Below are 12081 nucleotides of genomic sequence, written 5' to 3' on the forward strand. Positions count from 1 at the left end.
GTGAACAAATGGCTGTGTGGTTGTTTTAGCTACCTGCTGGCTTAAAACATGGCAAGTACACACATACCAACTGACCAAAGCAGAACCAACTGTTATTCCTTACCTGTTCTGCCTCTGACAAAGCTAATGACTAATTAGTTCTTTTGTGCTCCTCTCCACTACAGATTGATTCCAAGAGGTATTCCAACTGAGTATGCTGACAACACATTATTTTGCCACAAACAAATATTCTAAGACTGTGAATAGAGGTATTGTTGAGGTCTGAGATGACTGTAAAGTGAGCAACAAACTGTAGGTAGTTAGTTAAAATATTCTTAACAAAGGCATAGAAAGAACTTCTGTATTCTAAAAGCCTACAGTTGTCCACTTTTGATGATACAGTTTCTACTGGCAAATCTTTTCTAGCCAGTTCTAATGAGCAAGAAAGAGCTTATAATCTTCTCTAGAGCATGAAACTGAAGCATGTGAAAGACACCAAGAAAACACGGCTTTTCTCTGACCATTCCAACCTTCTGCCAAAACTATGGCAGAGCTGAGCACCATATAGAGGAATTTGAAATAACACATTTCACATGCATGCCACATAAATCGAAAAATACATTTCCCCTCTCCTGAAGTGATCACAAGCAAACATACAATTGTCTTGGAAAACAGTCACATCTCCTGATATGCAAGACTAGTCCAAATTCTTTTTTTTAGTAGTACCAGTCAGTTTCTCCTCACTACATTTTCACTATCTCTGTGTTGCCCACATTTGTCTTCGCAGATGGCAAAATTAAATTATTAGGAACTAGTAGTCCAACTATAATCCTGAATTAAGTAATGGAGCCATAAGAAACATGTTTAACATGCAATTATCATAAGGCAACATGGCAACATAGGTAGATGCAGTTTACAGTAATATGACTTTGAAGCAAAATGTTTCAGGAGATGTCAGTATTCAATATTTAATAAAGAAAATTTGCTACTACTTCTGTGATGGAAAAACAAGGAAACATTTTTTCATCTGCTAAAACAAACAAACAAATAACAGAAAATTTCCCAAATATGTTGAGGGAAGTGCAATTCTGGGGGTGTGCAAGGGTGTGCAACTCTGATATCAACTTATTTAAAATTCACTCTCAACTTATGAAACGGCTATTCCTCTCTGCAATTCAAAAGAAAAACAATGCCAACCTGAAACTGAGAAATACCACTTTAAAATCAAGAGATAACATGTGCAAAAGCCATAGGAAAGCTAAGAGGATCTTTGTCCTGGTTTCAGCCAGGATAGAGCTGGTTTTCCTCACAGAAGCTAGTGTGAGACTGTGTTTTGGATTTGGGATGAGGAACTGTTGATAATGTGCTGATGTTTTGGGTTGTTGCTGAGCCGTCAAGGACAGTCCAGCTTCTTGTGCTGGCCTGCCAGCGAGCAGGCTGGGGGTGCACGGGGAGCTGGGAGGGGACACAGCCGGACAGCTGACCCAGACTGGCCAAAGAGATATTCCCTACCATCCGACGTCATGCCCAGTACATAAACTGGAGTTGGCCGGGGGGCGGAAATCGCTGCTCGGGGATGGGCTGTCGATCACGGGGTGGTGAGCAATTTCTGTATTGGGCCTCACTTGTTCTTATACATTCCTTTGTTGGTATTATCATTGTTGTTTCCTTCTTTCTTTCTGTCCTATTAAACCGTGTTTATCTCAACCCACGAGGTTTTTCCTAATTCTCTCCCCCGTCCCACTGCGGGAGGGGGAGTGAGTGAGCGGCTGCGTGGTGCTTAGTTGCCGGCTGGGGCTAAACCACGACAGTCCTTTTTGGCGCCCAACGTGGGGCTTGAGGCTTGAGATAATAACAGTTGCAGGTCACAATATCAGTTTATTTGATTTGCATCATGCTCTCGTCTTTGCTGTACATGTTAAGGATCGGTGTTGGTTTCTGCGGGCTGCTGTACTCTGCAATGATTAGTAATGTCTCGCCTGTGAATTTTGTTTTTAGAGCACTGACCTTGAGCTTAATGTGGTATCATCTGAGCTCTGTACTAAAGCCGTTACTGTATTTTGGCTACAGTCTTGTGGAGACGATTAGCAATTATACTTCTGCCTCTGAAAGGTTTTTTATGGAGGAAATGCAGAATGGTACCTTTGCTACCCTCTATCATAACATTTCCTCCTTCATCACAATAATTTTTCAGTATTTTGAACACCCTTGGGTAGTTAAAATACCTCTATTGCTACTTCTGGGGAACATCGTTTCGGTTTTGTCTAAGGTTGGCAAGCAATTTAAGAATATCACCCGGAGATCTGCCCCAAGGCTGGATAGTTATGAATGGCAGGGTGTGTGGAACAGCATGGGCAAATGCCTGGGGCGGTGGGCACCTCCGGTGTTTTGGAGCTTCACTCCTGAACAAGTGCAGAATCCTGATAAACTAGCAGAATATCTGGAAGAAGTATGCTGTCAGCCTGGCAGCTCCAAGGAGACACAAATCATTGCCATGTGCTGGGGCCTGGCCCATGCCTACCGAACCCTATTTAACACTATGCAAAGGGGAGAGAGGCTCTCTGGGTCTGATGGCAATGTGGCAGGCACTGTGACTACTCCAACCCCTGTGGCAGGCACTGTCACTACTCCAACCCCCACGGCGGGCACTGTAGCTACTCAGACTGTTGCAGCTGAACCAGAGAACCAGCCCATCCCGGTATCAGTTGCCCCTGTACAAAAGAAGAAATTTTGGAAGCGGAAGTCGGCTCGTTTAGTAAGGAAGAGGAAGAACTTATAAAAGAGACGGTAACTACCCGATCTCTATCCCTGAGTGAATTGCAAGATATGCGAAAGGATTTCAGCCGTTGTCCAGGTGAGCACATTGTCACCTGGCTGCTCCGATGCTGGGATAATGGGGCCAGTAGCCTGCAATTAGAGGGTAGGGAAACCAAGCAGCTGGGATCCCTTTCTAGGGAAGGGGGCATTGACAAAGCAATTGGAAAAGGTGCACAAGTCCTCAGCCTCTGGAGACGACTCCTGTCGGGTGTGAAGGAAAGGTATCCCTTCAAGGAAGATGTTCTATGTCACCCAGGCAAGTGGACACCGGTGCACAATGTACCCTGATGCCATCAAGCCATATAGGGGCAGAACCCATCTGTATTTCCGGAGTGACAGGGGGATCCCAACAGCTGACTGTGCTGGAGGCCGAAGTGAGCCTAACTGGGAATGAGTGGCAGAAGCACCCCATTGTGACTGGCCCGGAGGCTCCGTGCATCCTGGGCATAGACTACCTCAGCAGAGGGTATTTCAAGGATCCAAAAGGGTACCGGTGGGCTTTTGGTATAGCTGCCTTGGAGACGGAAGAAATTAAACAGCTGTCCACCTTGCCTGGTCTCTCAGAGGACCCTTCTGTGGTGGGGTTGCTCAGGGTCAAAGAACAACAGGTGCCGATCGCTACCACAACAGTGCACCGGCGGCAACATCGCACCAACAGAGACTCCCTGATCCCCATCCATGAGCTGATTCGTCGGCTGGAGAGCCAAGGAGTGATCAGCAACACTCGCTCACTCTTTAACAGCCCCATATGGCCAGTGCGAAAGTCTAATGGAGAGTGGAGACTGACAGTAGACTATCGTGGCCTGAATGAAGTCACGCCGCCATTGAGCGCTGCCGTGCCGGACATGCTAGAACTTCAATATGAACTGGAGTCAAAGGCAGCCAAGTGGTACGCCACCATTGATATTGCTAACGCGTTTTTCTCGATCCCTTTGGCGGCAGAGTGCAGGCCACAGTTTGCTTTCACTTGGAGGGGTGTCCAATACACCTGGAATCGACTTCCCCAGGGGTGGAAACACAGCCCTACCATTTGCCATGGGCTGATACAAACTGCACTGGAACGGGGTGAAGCTCCAGAGCATCTGCAATACATTGATGACATCATCGTATGGGGCAACACAGCAGAAGAAGTTTTCGAGAAAGGGAAGAAAATAATTCAAGTCCTTCTGAAAGCTGGTTTTGCTATAAAACAAAGTAAAGTCAAGGGACCTGCACAAGAGATCCAGTTTTTAGGAATAAAATGGCAAGATGGACATCGACAGATCCCAACGGATGTGATCAACAAAATAACAGCTATGTCTCCACCAACTAGCAAAAAAGAAACACAAGCATTTCTGGGTGTTGTGGGTTTCTGGAGAATGCATATTCCAAATTACAGTCTGATTGTAAGCCCTCTTTATCAAGTGACCCGGAAGAAGAATGATTTTAAATGGGGCCCTGAGCAACGACAAGCCTTCGAACAAATCAAACAGGAGATAGTTCATGCCGTAGCCCTCGGGCCAGTCCGGGCAGGACACGATGTTAAAAATGTGCTCTACACAGCAGCTGGGGAGAATGGCCCTACCTGGAGTCTCTGGCAGAAGGCACCAGGAGAGACTCGAGGTTGACCTCTAGGGTTTTGGAGTCGAGGATATAGGGGATCTGAGTCCCGCTATACTCCAACTGAAAAGGAGATATTGGCGGCATACGAAGGAGTTTGAGCTGCCTCAGAAGTGGTTGGTACTGAAGCACAGCTCCTCCTGGCACCACGACTGCCGGTGCTGGGCTGGATGTTCAAAGGGAGGGTCCCCTCTACACATCATGCGACTGATGCTACGTGGACTAAGCGGGTCATGCTTATTACACAGCGGGCTCGAATAGGAAATCTTAATCGCCCGGGAATCTTGGAAGTCATCATGGACTGGCCAGAAGGCAAAGATTTTGGAATATCACCGGAAGAGGAGGTGGCGCGTGCTGAAGAGGCTCCACCATATAATGAACTGCCAGAGAATGAAAGGCAATATGCCCTGTTTACTGATGGGTCCTGTCGTATTGTAGGCAAACATCGAAGGTGGAAAGCTGCTGTATGGAGCCCTATACGACCAGTTGCAGAAGTGGCTGAAGGACAAGGTGAATCAAGTCAGTTTGCGGAGGTGAAAGCCATCCAGCTGGCTTTAAATATTGCTGAACGAGAAAAATGGCCAGTACTCTATCTTTATACTGACTCATGGATGGTGGCAAATGCTCTATGGGGGTGGCTGCAGCAATGGAAGCAGAGCAACTGGCAACGCAGAGGCAAGCCCATCTGGGCTGCTGAATTGTGGCAAGATATTGCTGCCCGACTAGAGAATCTCGTCATAAAAGTACGTCACGTAGATGCTCACGTACCCAAGAGTTGGGCCACCGAAGAACATCAAAACAACCATCAGGTGGATCAGGCTGCTAAGATTGAAGTGGCTCAGGTGGATCTGGACTGGCAACATAAGGGTGAATTATTTATAGCTCGGTGGGCCCATGACACCTCAGGCCATCAGGGAAGAGATGCAACATATAGATGGGCTCGGGATCGAGGGGTGGACCTGACCATGGATGCTATTGCACAGGTTATCCATGAATGTGAAACGTGTGCTGCGATCAAACAAGCCAAGCGGTTAAAGCCTCTCTGGTATGAAGGACGATGGTTGAAATATAAATATGGGGAGGCCTGGCAGATTGACTATATCACACTTCCACAAACTCGCCAAGGCAAGCGCTATGTGCTTACCATGGTGGAAGCAACCACTGGATGGCTGGAAACATACCCTGTGCCCCATGCCACCGCCCGGAACACTATCCTGGGCCTTGAAAAGCAAGTCTTATGGCGACATGGCACCCCCGAAAGAATTGAGTCAGACAATGGGACTCATTTCCGAAACAACCTCATAGACACCTGGGCCAAAGAGCACGGCATTGAGTGGGTGTATCATATCCCCTATCATGCACCAGCTTCCGGAAAAATTGAACGATACAACAGACTGTTAAAGACTACACTGAGAGCAATGGGTGATGGGACATTCAAACATTGGGATAAACATTTAGCCAAAGCCACCTGATTAGTCAACACTAGGGGATCTACTAATAGAGCCGGCCCTGCCCAATCAAAACTTCTACGTACTGTAGAAGGGGATAAAGTCCCTGTGGTGCATGTGAGAAACATGCTGGGGAAGACAGTCTGGGTTACTCCTGCATTAGGAAAAGGCAAACCCGTTCATGGGATTGCCTTTGCCCAGGGACCTGGGTGCACTTGGTGGGTAATGCGGAAGGATGGGGAAGTCCGATGTGTACCTCAAGGAGACTTGATTTTGGGTGAAAACAGTCAATGATTTGAATTGTATTATGTTAATTGTTCAGTATGACATTACTACTATGGCTGCTATCTACCATATCAATGGTATTATAGTAAGAATCACCCAGACTGATGAAGAATGAGCTTCACTGAAACCAAGCAACGTGCAGCAGTGATGAAACCAGAACTGGCTTCAGCAGCTTGCGCCCAACAAATCCCTCGAGATCGACATCTTCGACCTGCAGATCATGGACATGGACTGTGCCAGATGACAATCCAACACCACATACCATCTCCCCTGCCCTGAGAGACTGCTATGATGGATGAAGCCCAGAGTCATGGACTGACTGAACTCCATAGACATTTTAAAGTGATGGCCCATGGACTAAGAGAGTGATATCTGTGTGTATATATTAAAAGACAGGAAGAGTAATAATGAATAATTGGAATGTATTGAAAAGTATAGGACCTGGGCATGACGTAAATGGTATGGAATAAGGGGTGGATACTGTCCTGGTTTCAGCCAGGATAGAGCTGGTTTTCCTCACAGAAGCTAGTGTGAGACTGTGTTTTGGATTTGGGATGAGGAACTGTTGATAATGTGCTGATGTTTTGGGTTGTTGCTGAGCCGTCAAGGACAGTCCAGCTTCTTGTGCTGGCCTGCCAGCGAGCAGGCTGGGGGTGCACGGGGAGCTGGGAGGGGACACAGCCGGACAGCTGACCCAGACTGGCCAAAGAGATATTCCCTACCATCCGACGTCATGCCCAGTACATAAACTGGAGTTGGCCGGGGGGCGGAAATCGCTGCTCGGGGATGGGCTGTCGATCACGGGGTGGTGAGCAATTTCTGTATTGGGCCTCACTTGTTCTTGTACATTCCTTTGTTGGTATTATCATTGTTGTTTCCTTCTTTCTTTCTGTCCTATTAAACCATGTTTATCTCAACCCACGAGGTTTTTCCTAATTCTCTCCCCCGTCCCACTGCGGGAGGGGGAGTGAGTGAGCGGCTGTGTGGTGCTTAGTTGCCGGCTGGGGCTAAACCACGACAATCTTTTAGACTGAAAATGGCTGGAAAAAAAAAAAAAAAAGGCCCAGGATTATCAACATACAATCCACTGAATTACTGCAGCTTGGAAAGTTATTACCCATCAGCTAAGATACCTGAGTTATGGTCTTTTGACATAATTGAGCATGATTAACCAGGATGGTATTTTGAGCTAAACATATTTTACTTTGTTATAAGACAGATTAGCAATGCGCACACTAATAAACAGTAAGAAGTAAGTATCTCTATAATGCTCTATCATTTTCCTATACCTTTAAATGCAATTACTATTTCAAAATTCTGAACAATGTTCCTGTAAAATCAGCCTCACTGGCATAGCTCTTCAGGTTTAGTTTTTCTAGGCAAGATTTACAAAACTGTGAATAGGTTAAAGTAAATGATGATTAACTTTAACAGTGCATTTGAATTGTAAAAAGCATGCACAATGAATATAGGAAATTTTACCATCTGACATTTTTAGTGCATATAACAGTCCAGCAACATCTCTACCTTGCTGTCGCCAATATGTATTCATGACGTGGGGACCAAGACACTGCCAGTACTTCTTGCCTGTGACCTAAAAATTATATAAAAAAGCCTATATGATTTTCTAGGAAAATATTTATATACACCATTTTATGTAAATAACTAAAAGGAAAGGCAAATACTTAGTTCTACAGGATTCACCAATCCAGAACGAATAATTTAAATTGTAATATGAATTTGAATTTTCTGAAAATATATTATTTTGGTCTAGAGGTTATTTCTCTCTCTTCTTGCTTGAGTGGGATTGCAGTGAGCTGAACACGGAGTATTACATGTGTATAACTTTTGATAATAAAGACAATTTTACCTGTGCAAAACACATTATAGCACAGTCACAGCTACTGAGTTTTTTAAATAGTTACTAAATTTTGTGTTAGCACTGGTGTTTTCACTCGCAGAAGGAACTTTCAATTTGTTTTTCTTCAAATTCTTTCAAATGTTTAATAAAAGGTATATTTACCTTATGTACTTAAAATTAAAACTTTATTCAGCTTATCCTCAAATACTTTTGTCACGAATTTTTCTCCTAATTAGGTCTGAAATATTAAGATATAAAAATAATTGTCTTCTGACCAATGTAATACCCAGTGCAGCTTAGTGGCAAGTAATACATATACACACACACATATATATGTATACACACACACGTTAAAACTTTGAAAGTTTTTAATCAAATACAGACAATAGGAAGCGTAACATTCTTAATTAGAAAGTTTGCAACCACATTTCATGTAATAATATAAACACATTGCTGAAAAATAAACTAAGGTATAGAACTATATTTTTGCTAGTGCAGTTTAGAGCTATGTGAACCAACTTGTTTCTGGCACATCTTTGTTTTGGTGGTGTTTTTTCTGTTTTGTTTTAGTTTAAAAAAACAAACAAGAACAGCACCCCATATTGAATTTCCATGAACACAAAACCAATGCCGACACTGAACTATGTAATAAATAGTAATCATTATTGATTAGACCATGAAAATGCCCAAACATCTGTAATAACTGTTCATTAATTAATATTTGTATTCTCCAATTCATTAGCACTGGACTAACACTGAGAAGAACCTTTTGCCACTGTGTAACTTTCACAACTGGCAATAAATAAATCAGTCATGTTACTTACAAAGAATACATTGTATACAGTGTTTCTTTACAGGACTTGTCTTATTCAAAGTAGTTATTGTTTAATATTTATGTTTCAGACTAAAAAGTACCCTGCAGAATATGAGAACAGGATCCAGACTTCAAGTCACAGAGCTGTACTTTGGGGCTTTTGGTACCAACTGTAACAAGAGAAACAAAAGACAGCTAAAAAAAACCCCAGCATTTGAGAGAACAACAACAACAAAATCTTAGCAATGACAAAGAAATAGAAGAAAAATTCTAGCTGCATAACAGTTCATTGAGTCAGAGCAATGCGTTCTATCAACAGATTCACAGTTTTAGTCCAAGTAAATTTATGATATACCAAACAAAATTTAGAAACTTGGAGTAAGCAGGACAGTACTTATGAAACATAAAAAGTAAAAATATCTCCTCTTTAAATATTTTTTTTTGCTAAACATAGTTAAATTGTGTACATATAAGCAATATACCACCACCACCCCTATTTATATAATTTACTGTGTTTGGATCTAATAACCATCAAATGCTAACTTAAATAATGAAAGGTAACCTAATAATAGCTAGGAATTTTCATTTAGAAGGACAATTGATTGATGCATTATTTCAGAAGAACAAATGTCATTCTCATCAACATCATCTAACTAACAGAAAATAATTTATTTTACCAATAACCTTATGTCTTATGAAGACTCAAATTATGTAAAAGTAAGACGGGGGAAAAAAAAACAACCCTCCTGAATATTACTTGCCTTTTACTATAACCTCAAAGCATATAGGGCATTTCTTAAAAACACATACATACCTGCTATTAAACAATGCTTTGTAGCAACTGGAGACATGTGATGGCTATAAACGGTTCCCTCAAAGTGAAATACATCTGCAGGCTGATAACAAAAACATTGAATAATCACAGTGCAAGTATGTTATTGGAATGCAAATCCTCATTATTAAGTATTTTTCAAGTAGCAGCTACAAATGAGACTAATACAAACATTACTGTTTACATACTAACAATAACTCTCCTGATTAGAAACCAGATCACGCAAACATTGCAAAGTAAGTAAGTCTGTTTCCAAAATTTGAACAACTATGCCAGACATCAGAGATGACCCAAAAGAAAGACCAAGAAAACTGGCTAATCAGAAATATGAATGGAAATTATTTTATAATTTAAAAAACTAGCAAGAAAAGACAGCAAACAAGATGGGTATAATATGGAGATAGAAGTCAAGAGGAAAGAGGCACTTAGACTAAATTTAGAAGCCCCCTGACATTCACAAACATTATATACTATCTTCCATTCCTCAAAAAAACCCTAAATAAAATTACTAGATCCCTTGTGAGTGTTAAAAATTAATGAAATATATTGGCTTGTATGAAACATAATGAAATTGAATGAAATAATGAAATAACTGGCTTTAATAACCAGTTACAACTACTTTCAGGTACAACTGATCTTCGTGTCTCATTCTGAGATATTGTATATTTAAAAGAACCCCACAAACCCAACCGCAAATGAAATATAAAACTAAGCTGTCTTGTGCTTTCAAACACATCATTTGGTGGCAGAACAAGTCAATCAATAACCTTCCTATGAACACTGTGTCTTTTAAATGACGCTCACAGAACTACCTGGAAATTGAACTCAACTTTGCATTTACAAGAAGATTTAGGAACTGCAAAACACTGCTTCACGTCTCACAAAAGAGAGGTCTAAATTTTATTCTTGATTGTGCCCCTAGGATGACAGACCTCTTATTTTTTTTAAATTCTTTCACTGTTCATGAAACAACATTCAAATCGCATCAGTGTAAATCCATTAATACATTCATACTAGAAACAGGATAAACTGCAGTCATGAATTCATAGAGCAACAATTAGATATGAGGATCAGTGAGTCAAAGCAACATAAAATTCTACAGAATCTATTTACTTTAATAAAGCCAATTACATTAGTTAGCATTTTTTTAATGGCTTCTCTCACTCTCCGTTAATTTTTAGAAATGGTGTCTACAGTGCTTACAACAGCTGAATGTTGGACCTAATGACCCTGAATGCCAAGGCCTTCAAAAGCAGTATTTAGGCCTTGGTTATTAAAAATCATTAGCCTTGCTGTACACTACCATTACACTCAACAATCCCCAAGAATGAACTTCAGAGAAGTCCTTGGCGGACAAGTTTTCATATCATAAATTCAACCAGATGTACTCCTGTTCACAGCAAAAGCAGAAAGCAATTGCCCCAAGCATTCCAAGCTCTCATACAGTTTAGACATTCAGGTCTTCAGAACCAGACAGGTACACACCAAGGTATGCGTGAATGCCGAAACCACGCTACCCTTGCTGCTGAGTTTTAACAATTGGCTGGTTTTCATCATTCTGGATGCTTGGTCCTGTTGAGCTCTGGAAGAATTGCAGATGCGGAATGAATAATGTACATACAAAGAAGCCTGCAAGCTGCAGAAATTCTCTCTTACTTGTAAAGTATTTGTATCCCATATTTTCAACGTTTTATCAAATGAGCTGGATGTAAACATGCCAGTGTCATGAGGATACCACTGGACTGTCTCCACACTGAATTTATGTACATCAGGATGGCTCCTAAAATAAAGGAAAAGAATCCAGTTGGTTAAAGTCTTGATAATCATTTTATAATTGTCTTGATATCAGAAGACAAGTTGAAAACATAGTTTCAATTTTTTTTTTAATTTGTAGTGAAGTTTTCAAGAACTAGTCATTTTGGTGCCTCAATTTTCTACCAACCAATGTTAATTACCTTCAAGAGCCCTCATTTCAAGAAACTACAGATCACTTACCTTTTCAAAATATGGTTATCTGTGGTGTATCTCAAGTTAAAACACTCAGACTGAGGCATAAAAGGCACTAATGTCTTTTGAAATTTTTGAATTCTAATGTTTAAAGATCCAATGCTTAAAGTGAGGGCCTAACACTACACACCATTTATGCCTGTGGAATCCCACAGTCTTAGAAATGGATCCACTGAAAAATACAATCACCTGTACAGTTCAAAAAAGTTTATTATTAGCTAGTAATTACAACTACACAGTTGTTGGAAATCCATGTATACTGAAGTCACCAGATAGCAGTGGACCGAGTTACCAAGAGTCAATTATTTTTGCATTCAGAAATGAAAAAGGAAGAACATGAAACTTTCAACTCAATTATGCATAGTAACAAAATATAATATAATTTATAATACATTAACAGTGGTGGGAAGAAGGGACACCAGAGCCAATTATGACAGCT

General features: G+C 41.4%; 1 protein-coding gene across 2 annotated transcripts in view; it reads right to left on the reverse strand.

The window, feature by feature from the left end:
* Positions 1-12081, reverse strand: part of ERCC8 (ERCC excision repair 8, CSA ubiquitin ligase complex subunit) — a gene marked incomplete at both ends in the record, with an annotated part of 35025 nt that overhangs the window by 16553 nt on the left and 6391 nt on the right. For both annotated transcript variants that reach the window (XM_082013127.1, XM_082013126.1), the window contains 4 exons: positions 7656-7722; positions 8905-8973; positions 9618-9699; positions 11292-11415. In XM_082013127.1, coding sequence (XP_081869253.1) covers positions 7656-7722; positions 8905-8973; positions 9618-9699; positions 11292-11415 — 342 coding nt within the window. The remainder of the gene's footprint in view (positions 1-7655; positions 7723-8904; positions 8974-9617; positions 9700-11291; positions 11416-12081) is intronic.

The sequence above is a fragment of the Phaethon aethereus genome, assembly GCF_964289735.1.
Source record: "Phaethon aethereus genome assembly, chromosome: Z".
NCBI classification, from domain to species: domain Eukaryota; kingdom Metazoa; phylum Chordata; class Aves; order Phaethontiformes; family Phaethontidae; genus Phaethon; species Phaethon aethereus.